Source organism: Dermacentor albipictus, chromosome 1 (genome assembly GCF_038994185.2).
Source record: "Dermacentor albipictus isolate Rhodes 1998 colony chromosome 1, USDA_Dalb.pri_finalv2, whole genome shotgun sequence".
Taxonomy (NCBI): Eukaryota; Metazoa; Arthropoda; class Arachnida; order Ixodida; family Ixodidae; genus Dermacentor; species Dermacentor albipictus.
Window position 1 is genome coordinate 879,569 of NC_091821.1, and position 14,142 is coordinate 893,710.

General features: G+C 47.9%; 1 protein-coding gene across 1 annotated transcript in view; it reads left to right on the forward strand.

The window, feature by feature from the left end:
- The first annotated feature begins 2,892 nt into the window (after window positions 1-2,892).
- The window catches only part of LOC139047593 (uncharacterized), a 40,461-nt gene continuing 29,211 nt past the window's right edge, over window positions 2,893-14,142 (forward strand). Inside the window, exons 1-3 of the mRNA XM_070521599.1 lie at window positions 2,893-2,969; window positions 3,326-3,450; window positions 5,297-5,410. Of these exons, the coding sequence (XP_070377700.1) occupies window positions 2,893-2,969; window positions 3,326-3,450; window positions 5,297-5,410 (316 nt within the window). The remainder of the gene's footprint in view (window positions 2,970-3,325; window positions 3,451-5,296; window positions 5,411-14,142) is intronic.

Here is a 14,142-nt window from a genome sequence, read left to right on the forward strand (position 1 = left end):
ATCTTGTTTCATTTGCATCATATTTTGCCTGCGAGTGGTTTGTGCCAGCTGCTTTTTCTTTGAGTGCGGCACGGCAGACATATGTCGGCCCTGTAGACAGAACCTTGCATTTATCGGATATTTGGTTTTTGCCCTTCGTTTTTAATCCTTGACAGACGTTAAGCTAGTGTACAGTATTTATGAACGATGTCAGGCAATTGCGGTGGCAACGCTCACGCTCGAAAATGCCGCGACTGACAAGCCAAAAGCACTTGTCGTAGCCGCTTTCTCGTCTTCTACCTCCACGCATTTTTCGGTTTCCAGCCGTCTTCCAACAGCTTCAAGTTTGAAAAATGCGATGATGCGTCGTCGCTGCCCTCAACTGTGACTTTGTACCACAATGGTGGTGGCAGGACACACTGAATGTTACTCGATTCTTGCACAGCTTCAGGAATATAATCAGTATCCCGCTCATTTCAGGCATCCGTGCCACCATCTCCACGAAGCGGCACTTCAGCGCGATCAGTTAAATTTGAGATTATCCATCCTTCTCTTTCACTTCTTTTTTGAAGGTTTAGGCAGGTACGATGGAAGGTTTGGAAACACTTTGGGGACGGCACCCTCAAGAGAGTCATGACTTATTTATTTTTTTATTTTTATTTCATATTACTGTGAGCCTTTCTCAGGCTCCGAGAGGTGTGGAATGAACAATAGGTGGTACAACAGGTTTGGTGCTTCCGGAACATGAATGAAAAGACACATAACTTATATAAATAATCGAATAAAGTGTGCAGTGCTGTAGAATCATACAATTCATGACTAATAATCAAGAAAGCTATGGCTACAACAGATTTACAAAAGGGACTGCTCTTCAAAGAAAGATTCAACATTCGCAACAAAAACGTCAAGTGACACATCATTCACAATATGGTGGGGCAGGTTATTCCATAGTTCTATGGATCGAGGAAAAAAAGAAAATTTGAATAAATCACATCTAGCAGCAAATGGTCGTATGCACATGTCGTGGTTGATTCTTTTGGAGCGGTGATGAGGTGGCTTTAGGTACGCATGTTTAGTTATGCTGATGCAATCATGATAACAGGAAAAGAAATTCCATACATGTAGTCAGTCGTCGGCATTCTAACGTCAAGATGCTAGCTAGCCCTCTTACGGATAAGTGTCACGCTATCGTAGCGGGACTAACGGGAATAAATAAAACGGAGTGCTATAGGTTTTGAATTCTTTCAAGTTTCGTTTTGAGATAAGACTGATGGGGGTTCCAAACTATGGCGCTATACTCAAGAATGGGTCTTACTAGAGTCTTATAGGCGTTCCGTTTTACATGCGTGGGTGCAGCTGACAATTTTCGTCGGCGTCGGCAGTCGCCTTGCGGCTTGTGAAAATCTGTCCATTGATAACATGCACGTAGCCATTCAGAAGGTCTTGCTCGTGAAGATGTAGATTGCATACCTTGGACTTTGAAGATATTTGTTTATTAGCACGTTGATTGGCTTTATTCCACGCCTAATGGAGATGCTGATCACTGGGAGGGAAAAATAAAGGACGCATGGACTGGTTCTTATCCTTCTCGCCACTTCTGCAGCCGGGAACCCCGCAGAGGCATCTGCGTCAGCAGGCGTTTGATGTGTTGCGACACCACGTATCCGAGCACACGAGGGTTGGACCCTCCCGCGTGTAGCCGTGCGCGGCTTAGCCGTGTCTGGGGAAAGGGGGATTCTGGGGGTTGAGCCGATGCCGAGTGTCTGGACCTTTACGGCCCCTCGGCGGAGGCAACACACCTCTTTGGCCTCGGCTTCACGTAGACGGCACACCCGGACTGACACACCCGGGGGAAATCGGTAGTTGCCTTTTCCTGTCCCCCTCTCCGAACTTTTTCTTGCCTGTATACTTTCTTAACTGTGCTGTCTTCTCTGTTCTTCTGTTACTTCTACATTTTCGTATGCGGCTTGGGTTAACCTTGTGTATACGCCCTCTCTGGGGTATGTTATATTAAGTTATAACAGCAATGCACGGCTGACGTCTGCAGCCGTACATGTTAAGTGCTACACAAGGAGGTTGAAGAAAAATTGCAGTTTTTCTTTAACCTCCTTGGTGCTACAGCGTCCCCTAGTTGGAGGGGGGGGGGGCTCCATGGTGGGTGGCCGCTATTGCCACCGAAAATGGCGGAAGTGTTATGGGAACACCTGCTTTTCCACGTCTACTTGATCGTCACCCTCAAAAGAGGGGACGCACCGGTGAAATTCTAAGCCTGTTCACACCGAAAGAAATTTTCCCCTGCTTTCAAGTTGTGTACAGCGAAAAAACTGAAACACCATCTCAAACGGTATCCCCATTTCTTGCTGCGAAAGGCTTGACTGACGCCCTCGGCCCATATAAGGTAACCAAAATGGCGAGCGGCGAGCTCCTGCTTGAGATCCATAACAAAGAACAGCACGCTAAGCTAAACGAACTTGTAGCATTTGGAGACATTATTCCTGTCACCGTTTCACCTCATCGGTCTATGAATACAGCACACGGAGTGTGTCTGATGTAGATCTGAACGACTTGTCCGAGACAGAACTATTGGATGGCTGGAAAGAGCGAAATGTAACCAACGTACAGCGCATCATTATTGTATCGTATCTAGCGCAGCGCTGGCTTCGCACCTACGGCACGTGTGATGTGACCGATATCTGTATCGCCCATGACACATGGCGGTGAGGGAACACACCCTATCCCACTTAGTCCATATATACACGGCGGTTGAATAAACGGGGACGCTTTCCGCTCCCCTTGCCTGGAGCCTCTGGTCATGTCTTGCCTGCGGCACCGCCCGATACATGGTGTCAGAAGTGGGATGAACGCCGACGTCCAGTCTTGGTGAGCCGACGATTATACTACAAGACCAGCCCCATGGACTTCCTCAAGCCACCAGGCCCGCTGAGCTCGGCTGGTGAAATTGCCGAGAACTGGCAGGCATTCAAGCAAAGGTTCGAATTTTTTCTCGCCGCGTCAGAACAGCCAACCGGCAAGCCTTGAACGGAATCATGCAAGACAGCACTTCTGCTGAGCGTTGCAGGCGAGCAAGCCATCGAGATTTATTCATTTATTTATTTATTCATACTGCAGGTCAACATACTGGCCCATGCAGGAGGGGTAATACTGTTTACAAGGTAATAACAATGCAACAAAGATAATAAAAAATGTATATATAACCAGTGCATGAAAATGATGCATCCCATAGCCACGTTACAAAGATCATAATGCTTCCCTTAGCACAGTAACTACAACAAAATAATCGCACATTTGAATTTATTTGTGGATTTGAGATCTTCAACACGTTCAGCTTTGGCGAAGACGAGAGCAGGAATGACTACGCCACTGTCGTTGCGAAGTTCGATGCATATTGTGCGGCTCAGCAGAACGAAGTCCATGAGCGCTACGTTTTCCGTACGCGAGTCCAGGCCCCTGGTGAGCTTTTCGAACCTTTTTTGCGAGACTTAAAGAACCAAGCTCGAGCATGCAACTTTGGCTCCCAAATGGACGCAATGATTAGGGACCAAATTGTTTATGGAACGAACGACGAGAAACTTAGAGAAAGGTTGCTGCGGGACACTACGCTGAATTTACTGAAGGCTGAGCAGGTTGCTGAAGCAGCTGAAGTGACGGCAGCGCAACAAAATGTTTGGGCAGGGACGAAAGCCGCGTCGACGCGATGCGTAAGGAATACCCAAGTAAACAAAGCGAGTTGCCCAGGCATTACAAGTGTCCTAAGTGCGCACGTATGCATCCGCCACGAAGGTATCCTGCATTCCGGAAAGCATGTCGCAAATGTCAACGCCCCAACCACTTTGCTATCTGCTGCAGACGATTTGCCCATATTGGCGAACTTCAGGGCGGTGAAGATAACTTCGACATTCTCGACGTGTCAAGCTGCGCAGCAAACCAACACGACTGGACAGTTGTGGGCCAAATCAAGAACGTACCACTTGAATTCAAGGTCGACACAGGAGCGCAAGCAAATCTACTACCTTTTGGATGCTACCGTAAAATTCGCCCGAAGCCGCCCCTGAAACCAAGCATCAACAATGCCGCCGAGTCACCGGCCATAACTGGCCACATTCCCGCCTCATACAACGCTCCTGCATGCTTGCAGCAGAACCAAGAACCTGCGTTCAGAAGGTCAACCCGAGAACGAAGGCCCCCACAGAGGCTTCCTTATAATCGAAGCTTTGTGCAAGTTCCCTAAATCGCGGTGTCAATGTTCGTTTCTACTAATGTTCATTCCTGTTTCTTTTTTGCTCCTTTGAAAGAAAAGGGGATGTATCGTATCTAGCCTGCTAGTAACAGCGCAAAATATAGACAAGGGACGAGACAAGAAGACACCACAAGCGCTGACTTTCAACAACGTTTATTCCGAAAGAAACACGGCTTTTTATAAACATTGCCCTCATGTGTCGCAGTCACGTGATCGCACATCATGTGAAACAAGCACTTTTTTCTTTTATGCACTCAAGATAGCGGTTGCACGTGCAAAAGCTCAAGTTCTTTTTTTGTCAGTAACAAGGACGGCGTGCTAACGCATTGATCACGAAGTCTGGTAATCTCGGCTGCCTCAATTATCTCCCGGACCAGCTGGTCATTGTGTTTCTTCAGCACTTTACAGCGTCTAAATTCTGCGGCGCAATCTTTTGAGGGGCAATCCCTGATATGTATGCCTAGATTCCTGTTAGCCTGCTCGACGCTAAGTTTATGTTCCTTCAGTCTCTCATTTGTGCATCTAGAAGTTTGCCCTATATACCTTTTTCCACATTTCAGAGGTATTGAATACACAACGGCTTCTGCGCACTCCACAAAACGATTCTGGTGATTAGTCGTGCACCCTTCCTGCTTTATCGGCTCTTCAGCATTGACGCGTCGGCAGAGGCTTTTTAGTTTTTTTCGTTTTTTCGGGGCAGTAAGCACTACATTGACTCCAGCTTTTCGCCCAATCTTTTTCAGGCGGTGAGATAGGTTGTGCACGTATGGCAGGGCCACGGTCCGTCGTTTTTCTTTTGGCTTCTCGCTACCTGGCTCGCCATGGGCACGCTCGAGTTTTAGGTTCTTGCTCATTTTTCCCGCAACGGACACAAGAAGGTGCGACGGGTAACCAGCCCTAGTAAGCCGGTCAACCTGCCGACGAAAACTTTGTTCCATTGCGTGGATGCACGATTTTTTGAGCGCATTTGTTAGACAAAGGTTTGCAATTGCTCTCTTCACTAGTTTTGAATGCGCTGATTCGAATGGCAGTGGCGCCTTGTCGCCTCTGGGTTCATAGGCCCAGCAGACCTTCCCTTTGGAGAGCTCGAGCCGGAGATCAAGGAATCTCAAGGACCCTTGCGTGGGGACCTCGTGGGTAACAGCAAGCGGCTGAAGCGCATGACTAAAGCATGTTAGTGCCTCCGAAACTGCGTCATCTGAATTCGTGCCAGAGCCATCACATAGAACCAAGTAATCGTCAACATACCGAAAGACTCCCCGGACGTTGGTTCTGGTTAGGGCGTTCTGAAGTAATCTATCTTTCTGGGCAAGAAACAAATCGCTAAGTACTGGCGCAATACATGACCCTATACAGACGCCGCGTTTCTGGAGGTACACATTCCCTTCCCACGTAACATAAGTGGATTTCAAGTATACAGAAAGGAGTTCCAGGAACCCACCGGTTGAAACCCCGGAGGCGTTCTGAAAAGCGACAGCACCGTGTGCATCTATACATTCTTCCACGCACTCCAAAATTTCATGTTGGGGGATCGAATAATATAAATCTTTAACATCTACAGAGCATGCTGCAAAGTCAGTGCTAGAATTGTCTTTTAAAAACCTTATTACAGCGTCTGAGGATTTCACCTGGTAAGGATCGTCAACAGTTAGTAGCTTTAGTTTTTCTTGCAAAAACAGGGCAATCGTTTTCTGCCAAGTGCCCTTCTCAGATACTATAACCCGCAGGGGCCACTCAGGTTTATGCGTTTTTACAGTGAAAAACATGTCAAGGGATGATTTTTTGCTAGTTTCGATGTTACGCACAAGGCGGTCGAGTTTGAGATTTCCGCATAGCTTCTTTGCAGCTGACTTTGCTTTTCGCAGAACAGACTTTTCATGACTGTTAAAAACAGAACTTATGGCCTCTAACGCCTTATATTGGTAGACGTCTTTCGGCATCACAGCGAAGCCCCCCTCCTTGTCAGAAGTAAGCAACGAGAGGGAATGTTCTTTCAAATACGTCACCACTTGTCGCACAGGTAGGCGGTTCGTGCCCATTTTGCAACGGGCAACCACGTCGACTCCGTCGGACAGGCACCTGGCACTTTCAGACTCTGGCCCTGCGCGCGCAACTCGTCGCACCATTGCCAGTAGTTCCGGTGTAGAAGTCCTCGGCTCGACGGCAAATTTAGGTCCATGACGTAGAACCTCCAGGATCGAGTGAGGCAGAGCCTCGACTCCGCTGGTATGGACACTGCTTCCAGGCGTCCGTGTTTCTGCTGCTCTTCGTTTCAGGGTAGTGTCGGTGCGCAGCTTCGCCAGGATGACGTTCCACAGAGCCTCGGTAGACCTGTCGATGACGCGCAACGTATCCCGCCATTGCCGGGTGCAGCTGGAGAGACGTAGGCGTAAACAGTCCCTGTACAGACGGGCCTGGCGGTACCATTCAGATTTTAGAATCTTCAGGCATCTTCGCCCGTGGCTATCAGAGGGTGCATGTCCTCCAAAGAGGGCAATTACTTCCGGCGGAAGAATCTTCATACGTGCGCAGAACGACATGGTTCTCGCTCGGCAGACAGCGTTGACAATGAGGGCAATGAGTGCTGGGAAGTCGAGAGTGAAACATCGAAAAGGGCCCGAGGTACTAGAAATGTATTTCGCTAGAATAGCAGCTTGGGCTTGTTGGTTTTCCATCCTGCTAGTAACAGCGCAAAATATAGACAAGGGACGAGACAAGAAGACACCACAAGCGCTGACTTTCAACAACGTTTATTCCGAAAGAAACACGGCTTTTTATAAACTCTACACTCTATAAACATTTCTAGTACCTCGGGCCCTTTTCGATGTTTCACTCTCGACTTCCCAGCACTCATTGCCCTCATTGTCAACGCTGTCTGCCGAGCGAGAACCATGTCGTTCTGCGCACGTATGAAGATTCTTCCGCCGGAAGTAATTGCCCTCTTTGGAGGACATGCACCCTCTGATAGCCACGGGCGAAGATGCCTGAAGATTCTAAAATCTGAATGGTACCGCCAGGCCCGTCTGTACAGGGACTGTTTACGCCTACGTCTCTCCAGCTGCACCCGGCAATGGCGGGATACGTTGCGCGTCATCGACAGGTCTACCGAGGCTCTGTGGAACGTCATCCTGGCGAAGCTGCGCACCGACACTACCCTGAAACGAAGAGCAGCAGAAACACGGACGCCTGGAAGCAGTGTCCATACCAGCGGAGTCGAGGCTCTGCCTCACTCGATCCTGGAGGTTCTACGTCATGGACCTAAATTTGCCGTCGAGCCGAGGACTTCTACACCGGAACTACTGGCAATGGTGCGACGAGTTGCGCGCGCAGGGCCAGAGTCTGAAAGTGCCAGGTGCCTGTCCGACGGAGTCGACGTGGTTGCCCGTTGCAAAATGGGCACGAACCGCCTACCTGTGCGACAAGTGGTGACGTATTTGAAAGAACATTCCCTCTCGTTGCTTACTTCTGACAAGGAGGGGGGCTTCGCTGTGATGCCGAAAGACGTCTACCAATATAAGGCGTTAGAGGCCATAAGTTCTGTTTTTAACAGTCATGAAAAGTCTGTTCTGCGAAAAGCAAAGTCAGCTGCAAAGAAGCTATGCGGAAATCTCAAACTCGACCGCCTTGTGCGTAACATCGAAACTAGCAAAAAATCATCCCTTGACATGTTTTTCACTGTAAAAACGCATAAACCTGAGTGGCCCCTGCGGGTTATAGTATCTGAGAAGGGCACTTGGCAGAAAACGATTGCCCTGTTTTTGCAAGAAAAACTAAAGCTACTAACTGTTGACGATCCTTACCAGGTGAAATCCTCAGACGCTGTAATAAGGTTTTTAAAAGACAATTCTAGCACTGACTTTGCAGCATGCTCTGTAGATGTTAAAGATTTATATTATTCGATCCCCCAACATGAAATTTTGGAGTGCGTGGAAGAATGTATAGATGCACACGGTGCTGTCGCTTTTCAGAACGCCTCCGGGGTTTCAACCGGTGGGTTCCTGGAACTCCTTTCTGTATACTTGAAATCCACTTATGTTACGTGGGAAGGGAATGTGTACCTCCAGAAACGCGGCGTCTGTATAGGGTCATGTATTGCGCCAGTACTTAGCGATTTGTTTCTTGCCCAGAAAGATAGATTACTTCAGAACGCCCTAACCAGAACCAACGTCCGGGGAGTCTTTCGGTATGTTGACGATTACTTGGTTCTATGTGATGGCTCTGGCATGAATTCAGATGACGCAGTTTCGGAGGCACTAACATGCTTTAGTCATGCGCTTCAGCCGCTTGCTGTTACCCACGAGGTCCCCACGCAAGGGTCCTTGAGATTCCTTGATCTCCGGCTCGAGCTCTCCAAAGGGAAGGTCTGCTGGGCCTATGAACCCAGAGGCGACAAGGCGCCACTGCCATTCGAATCAGCGCATTCAAAACTAGTGAAGAGAGCAATTGCAAACCTTTGTCTAACAAATGCGCTCAAAAAATCGTGCATCCACGCAATGGAACAAAGTTTTCGTCGGCAGGTTGACCGGCTTACTAGGGCTGGTTACCCGTCGCACCTTCTTGTGTCCGTTGCGGAAAAAATGAGCAAGAACCTAAAACTCGAGCGTGCCCATGGCGAGCCAGGTAGCGAGAAGCCAAAAGAAAAACGACGGACCGTGGCCCTGCCATACGTGCACAACCTATCTCACCGCCTGAAAAAGATTGGGCGAAAAGCTGGAGTCAATGTAGTGCTTACTGCCCCGAAAAAACGAAAAAAACTAAAAAGCCTCTGCCGACGCGTCAATGCTGAAGAGCCGATAAAGCAGGAAGGGTGCACGACTAATCACCAGAATCGTTTTGTGGAGTGCGCAGAAGCTGTTGTGTATTCAATACCTCTGAAATGTGGAAAAAGGTATATAGGGCAAACTTCTAGATGCACAAATGAGAGACTGAAGGAACATAAACTTAGCGTCGAGCAGGCTAACAGGAATCTAGGCATACATATCAGGGATTGCCCCTCAAAAGATTGCGCCGCAGAATTTAGACGCTGTAAAGTGCTGAAGAAACACAATGACCAGCTGGTCCGGGAGATAATTGAGGCAGCCGAGATTACCAGACTTCGTGATCAATGCGTTAGCACGCCGTCCTTGTTACTGACAAAAAAAGAACTTGAGCTTTTGCACGTGCAACCGCTATCTTGAGTGCATAAAAGAAAAAAGTGCTTGTTTCACATGATGTGCGATCACGTGACTGCGACACATGAGGGCAATGTTTATAAAAAGCCGTGTTTCTTTCGGAATAAACGTTGTTGAAAGTCAGCGCTTGTGGTGTCTTCTTGTCTCGTCCCTTGTCTATATTTTGCGCTGTTACTAGCAGGATGGAAAACCAACAAGCCCAAGCTGCTATTCTATCGTATCTAGCGTAGCGCTGGCTTCGCACCTACGGCACGTGTGACGTGACCGATATCGTTATCGCCTATGACACATGGTGGTGAGGGAACACACCCTCTCCCACTTAGCGTAAATATACATGGCTGTTGAATAAACGGGGACGGTTTCCGCTCCCCTTGCTTGGAGCCTCTGGTCATGTCTTGCCTGCGGCACCGCCCGATACTTGTATCGGTAACGATATCGATAACGATTGTAACGATAATTGTATCGTATCTAGCGCAGCGCTGCGCTAGATACGTTACAATTATCAGATGAGAAAAAAAGGAAATTCCTACAAAGCACCTAATCCTGACCTTTGCGACTTGCGATCTGCCACGAACAATCGAAATTGAACACACAAAGATAGCTGTCAGACCATACATCCCTAATCCAAGAAGGTGCTTCCAATGCCAAAGATTTCGCCACGGATCACGGAGCTGCCGTGGTAGACTCACATGTGCGAAATGTGGAGTGCAAGGTCACGCCTCAGACAAGAGTGAAGCGACACCTCACCGTATGAACTGTGATGGTGAATATCCAGCATACTCCAAATCTTGTCCCAACTGGAAAAAAGAAAAGCAAATTATCACTCTAAAAGTACACGAGAACATTTCCTTCAAGGAAGCACGTAAAAGGTGCTCACCGTTCCACAGCACACCTTATGCTGACGCGGCGGGTCGGGGGGCGGCGTCGCAGCGGCCAATGCCAAGTGCCCAGCCCACGCGCAGCGAGCTGGTACCTTTGGTTTCTGCCCCAAGGGTGGGCGTAGGTAAGCCTACTCCACTCAACCAGCAAACAGGCCAGGCTACCCTTGGGTTTACCTTAAAATTACAGTGCAAACACCTAAGACAAACCACAAAAGGAAGATAGGACATACACTGGCGCAGTATCAACTAGGCCTAAATGAAGTTTTACTGAAATACCCTTGGGTTTCCGGCCCCACAAACGTTATCTGCGGCAACCTACGCTACACGCAGTGATCCCTCAGGACTGATAGCGGCCTCGAAGGTAGGCGCAGCCAAGGCTGCCTAAGCCTCCCCGGCACCTTCCAGCGCCGGCAATAGCCGGCGCAGCTCAATCCCTCGGGCAGCCCTGTCGACCTTCGGGCTGGTGGGCGCAGGGGTCTTGCCCTCCGAGGCAGGACTCTCTCGGTTAATTTCTCGCTCGCAAGAGAGCGTGTCCGGTGCCCCACAAGAGCCAATGGACACTATACCTATCCTCACGGCGCACTAAGTGCCTAAGGAGCGGCGAGGCTCCCTCGAACGCTCCAGAAAGGACAAAACCCGCGTTACAGGGCCTCTAAAGAGCTCTGTAATCTAATCTGTGTAATCTCTGTAATCACTACTTCTGTTTCTGTACACACAGCACCAATTCACTTCCAATCATCATTATCATCAGCCTGGTTACGCCTACTGCAGGGTAAAGACCTCTCCCATATTTCTCCAACTACCCCGGTCAAGTACTAATTGTGGCCATGTTGTCCCTGCAAACTTAACCTCATCCGCCCACCTAACTTTCTGCCGCCCCCTGCTACGCTTCTATTCCCTTGGAATCCAGTCCGTAACCCTTAATGACCATCGGTTATCTTCCCTCCTCATTACATGTCCTGCTCATGCCCATTTCTTTTTCTTGATTTCACCTAAGACGTCATTAACTCGCGTTTGTTCCCTCACCCAATCTGCTCTTCTCTTATCCCTTAACGTTACACCTATCATTCTTCTTTCCATAGCTCGTTGCGTCGTCCTCAATTTGAGTAGAACCCTTTTCGTAAGCCTCCAGGTTTCTGCCCCGTAGGTGAGTACTGGTAAGACACAGCTATTATAGACTTTTCTCTTGAGCGATAATGGCAACCTGCTGTTCATGATCTGAGAATGCCTGCCAAACGCACCCCAGCCCATTCTTATTCTTCTGATTCTTCTGATTTCTGAATCAATGAAAGCTATATATAAGGGTCGGTTATATTCTGCACATTTCTCTATCCCCTGAATGATAGTGTGAATATGGTCTATTGCTGAGTAGCCTTGGTCCTTTGGTTGACAGAAGTCTAAGGTGTTCCTGATTCTACTTGCAATTACCTTGGTAAATACTTTGTCGGCAACGGACAGTAAGCTGATCGGTCTATAATTTTGCAAGTCTTTGGCGTCCCCTTTTTTATGGATTAGGATTATGTTAGCGTTCTTCCAAGATTCCGGTACGCTCGAGGTCATGAGGCGTTGCGTATACAGAGTGGCCAGTTTTTCTAGAACAATCTGCCCACCATCCTTCAACAAATATGCTGTTACCTGATCCTCCCCAGCTGCCTTCCCCCTTTGCATAGCTACCAAGGCTTTCTCTACTTCTTCCGGCGTTACTTGTGGGATTTCAAATTCCTCTAGACTATTCTCTCTTCCATTATTGTCGTGGCTGCCACTGGTACTGTATAAATCTCTGTAGAACTCCTCAGCCACTTTAACTATCTTATGCATATTAGTAATGATATTACCGGCTTTGTCTCTTAACGCATACATCTTACTCTTGCCTATTCCTAGTTTCTTCTTCACTGCTTTTAGGCTTTCTCCGTTCCTGAGAGCATGTTCAATTCAATCCATATTATACTTCCTTATGTCAGCTGTCTTACGCTTGTTAATTAACTTCGAAAGTTCTGCCAGTTCTATTCTAGCTGCAGGGTTAGAGGCTATAATACATTGGCGTTTCTTGATCGGATCTTTCGTCTCCTGCGATAGCTTACTGATATCCTGTCTAACGGAGTTACCACCAACTTCTATTGCACACTCCTTATTGATGGCCATAAGATTGTCGTTAATTGCTTCAACACTAAGGTCCTCTTCCTGAGCTAAAGCTGAATATCTATTCTGTAGCTTGATCCGGAATTCCTATATGTTCCCTCTTACCGCTAACTCATTGATCGGCTTCTTATGTACCAGTTTCTTCCGTTCCCTCCTCAAGTCTAGGCTAATACGAGTTCTTACCATCCTATCGTCCCTGCAGCGCACCTTGACGAGCACGTCCACATCTTGTGTGATGCCAGGGTTAGCGCAGAGTATAAGGTCTATTTCATTTCTAGTCTCGCCATTCGGGCTCCTCCACGTCCACTTTCGGCTATCCCGCTTGCGGAAGAAGGTATTCATTATCCGCATATTATTCTGTTCTGCAAACTCTACTAATAACTCGGTCTTTCTTGCTATTTCTAGAGCCTGTGCCATAATCCCCCACTGACTTGTCTCCAGCCTGATTCTTGCTTGCCCTGAAGTCGCCAATCAATATAGCTTATATAGTTTTGACTTTACCCATCGCCGATTCCATGTCTTCATAAAAGCTTTCAACTTCCTGGTCATCATGACTGGATGTAGGGGCGTAGACTTGTTCCACCTTGAATTCGTACCTTTTATTAGGCTTCACAAGACCTGCCACCCTCTCGTTAATGCTATAGAGTTCCTGTATGTTACCAGTTATATCCTTATTAATCAGGAATCCGACTCCTAGTTCTCGTCTCTCCGTTAGGCCCCGGTAGCACAGGACGTGCCCTATTTTTAGCACTGTATATGCTTTTTTTTCCTCCTAACTTCACTAAGCCCTATTATATCCAATTTACTGCTCTCTAATTCCTCCAATAGCACTGCTAAACTCGCCTCACTAGATAACGTTCTAGCGTTAAACGTTGCCAGGTTCAGATTCCAATGGCGGCCTGTTCGGAACCAGGTATTCTTAGCCCCCTCTGCTGCGTCACAGGTCTGACCGTCACCATGGTCAGTTGCTTCGCAGCTGCTGGGGACTGAGGGGCCGGGGTTTGATTGTTGTATTCATATAGGAGGTTGTGGCCAAGTATTGCACCATGGTGGCCAATTCTGCTCTGTTGAGGGAGTGCGTAACTGGTTCTGGTCACCGGGATCAGACCGCACTCCAGGCCTGTTTATGCAATTTTATCAATACGCGGATTTTATTTTTAAAAAATGGAAAATTGCACGGCACCGGGATTCGAACCCCAGTCCTCTTGCACGCGAGGCGGATACTCTACCTCTACGCCACCGCTACACCGCTCATTATCCATATACTTCCATTGAGGATACACAAATTCAATGGAACGTGAGAGGTCTTCTTAGAAACCTTGATGATGTTCATGAACTTATGCACGAACACAATCCAAAAGTGCTGTGTATACAGGAAACATACCTAAAATCAAAACACACAAACTTTCTCCGACAGCATGTTACGTTTCGCAAGGATCACGGTGATGCTGTCTCATCATCGGGCGCTATTGCCATTGTTATTCATAAAAGCATAGCGTGTAAACGTATACAGCTACAAAAGCCTCTTGAAGCAGTGGCGGTTCGAGTTGTTCTCCTAAACAAAATCATCACCATTTGCTCCCTTTACATAGCCCCGCAATACAAATTAAACAAACATGAATTTCAGTCCTTTATAGAAGAATTGCCACAACCTTATGTTGTTCTTGGCGATTTCAGTGCGCACAGCTGCCTGTGGGGCGACTCTCGTATAAAT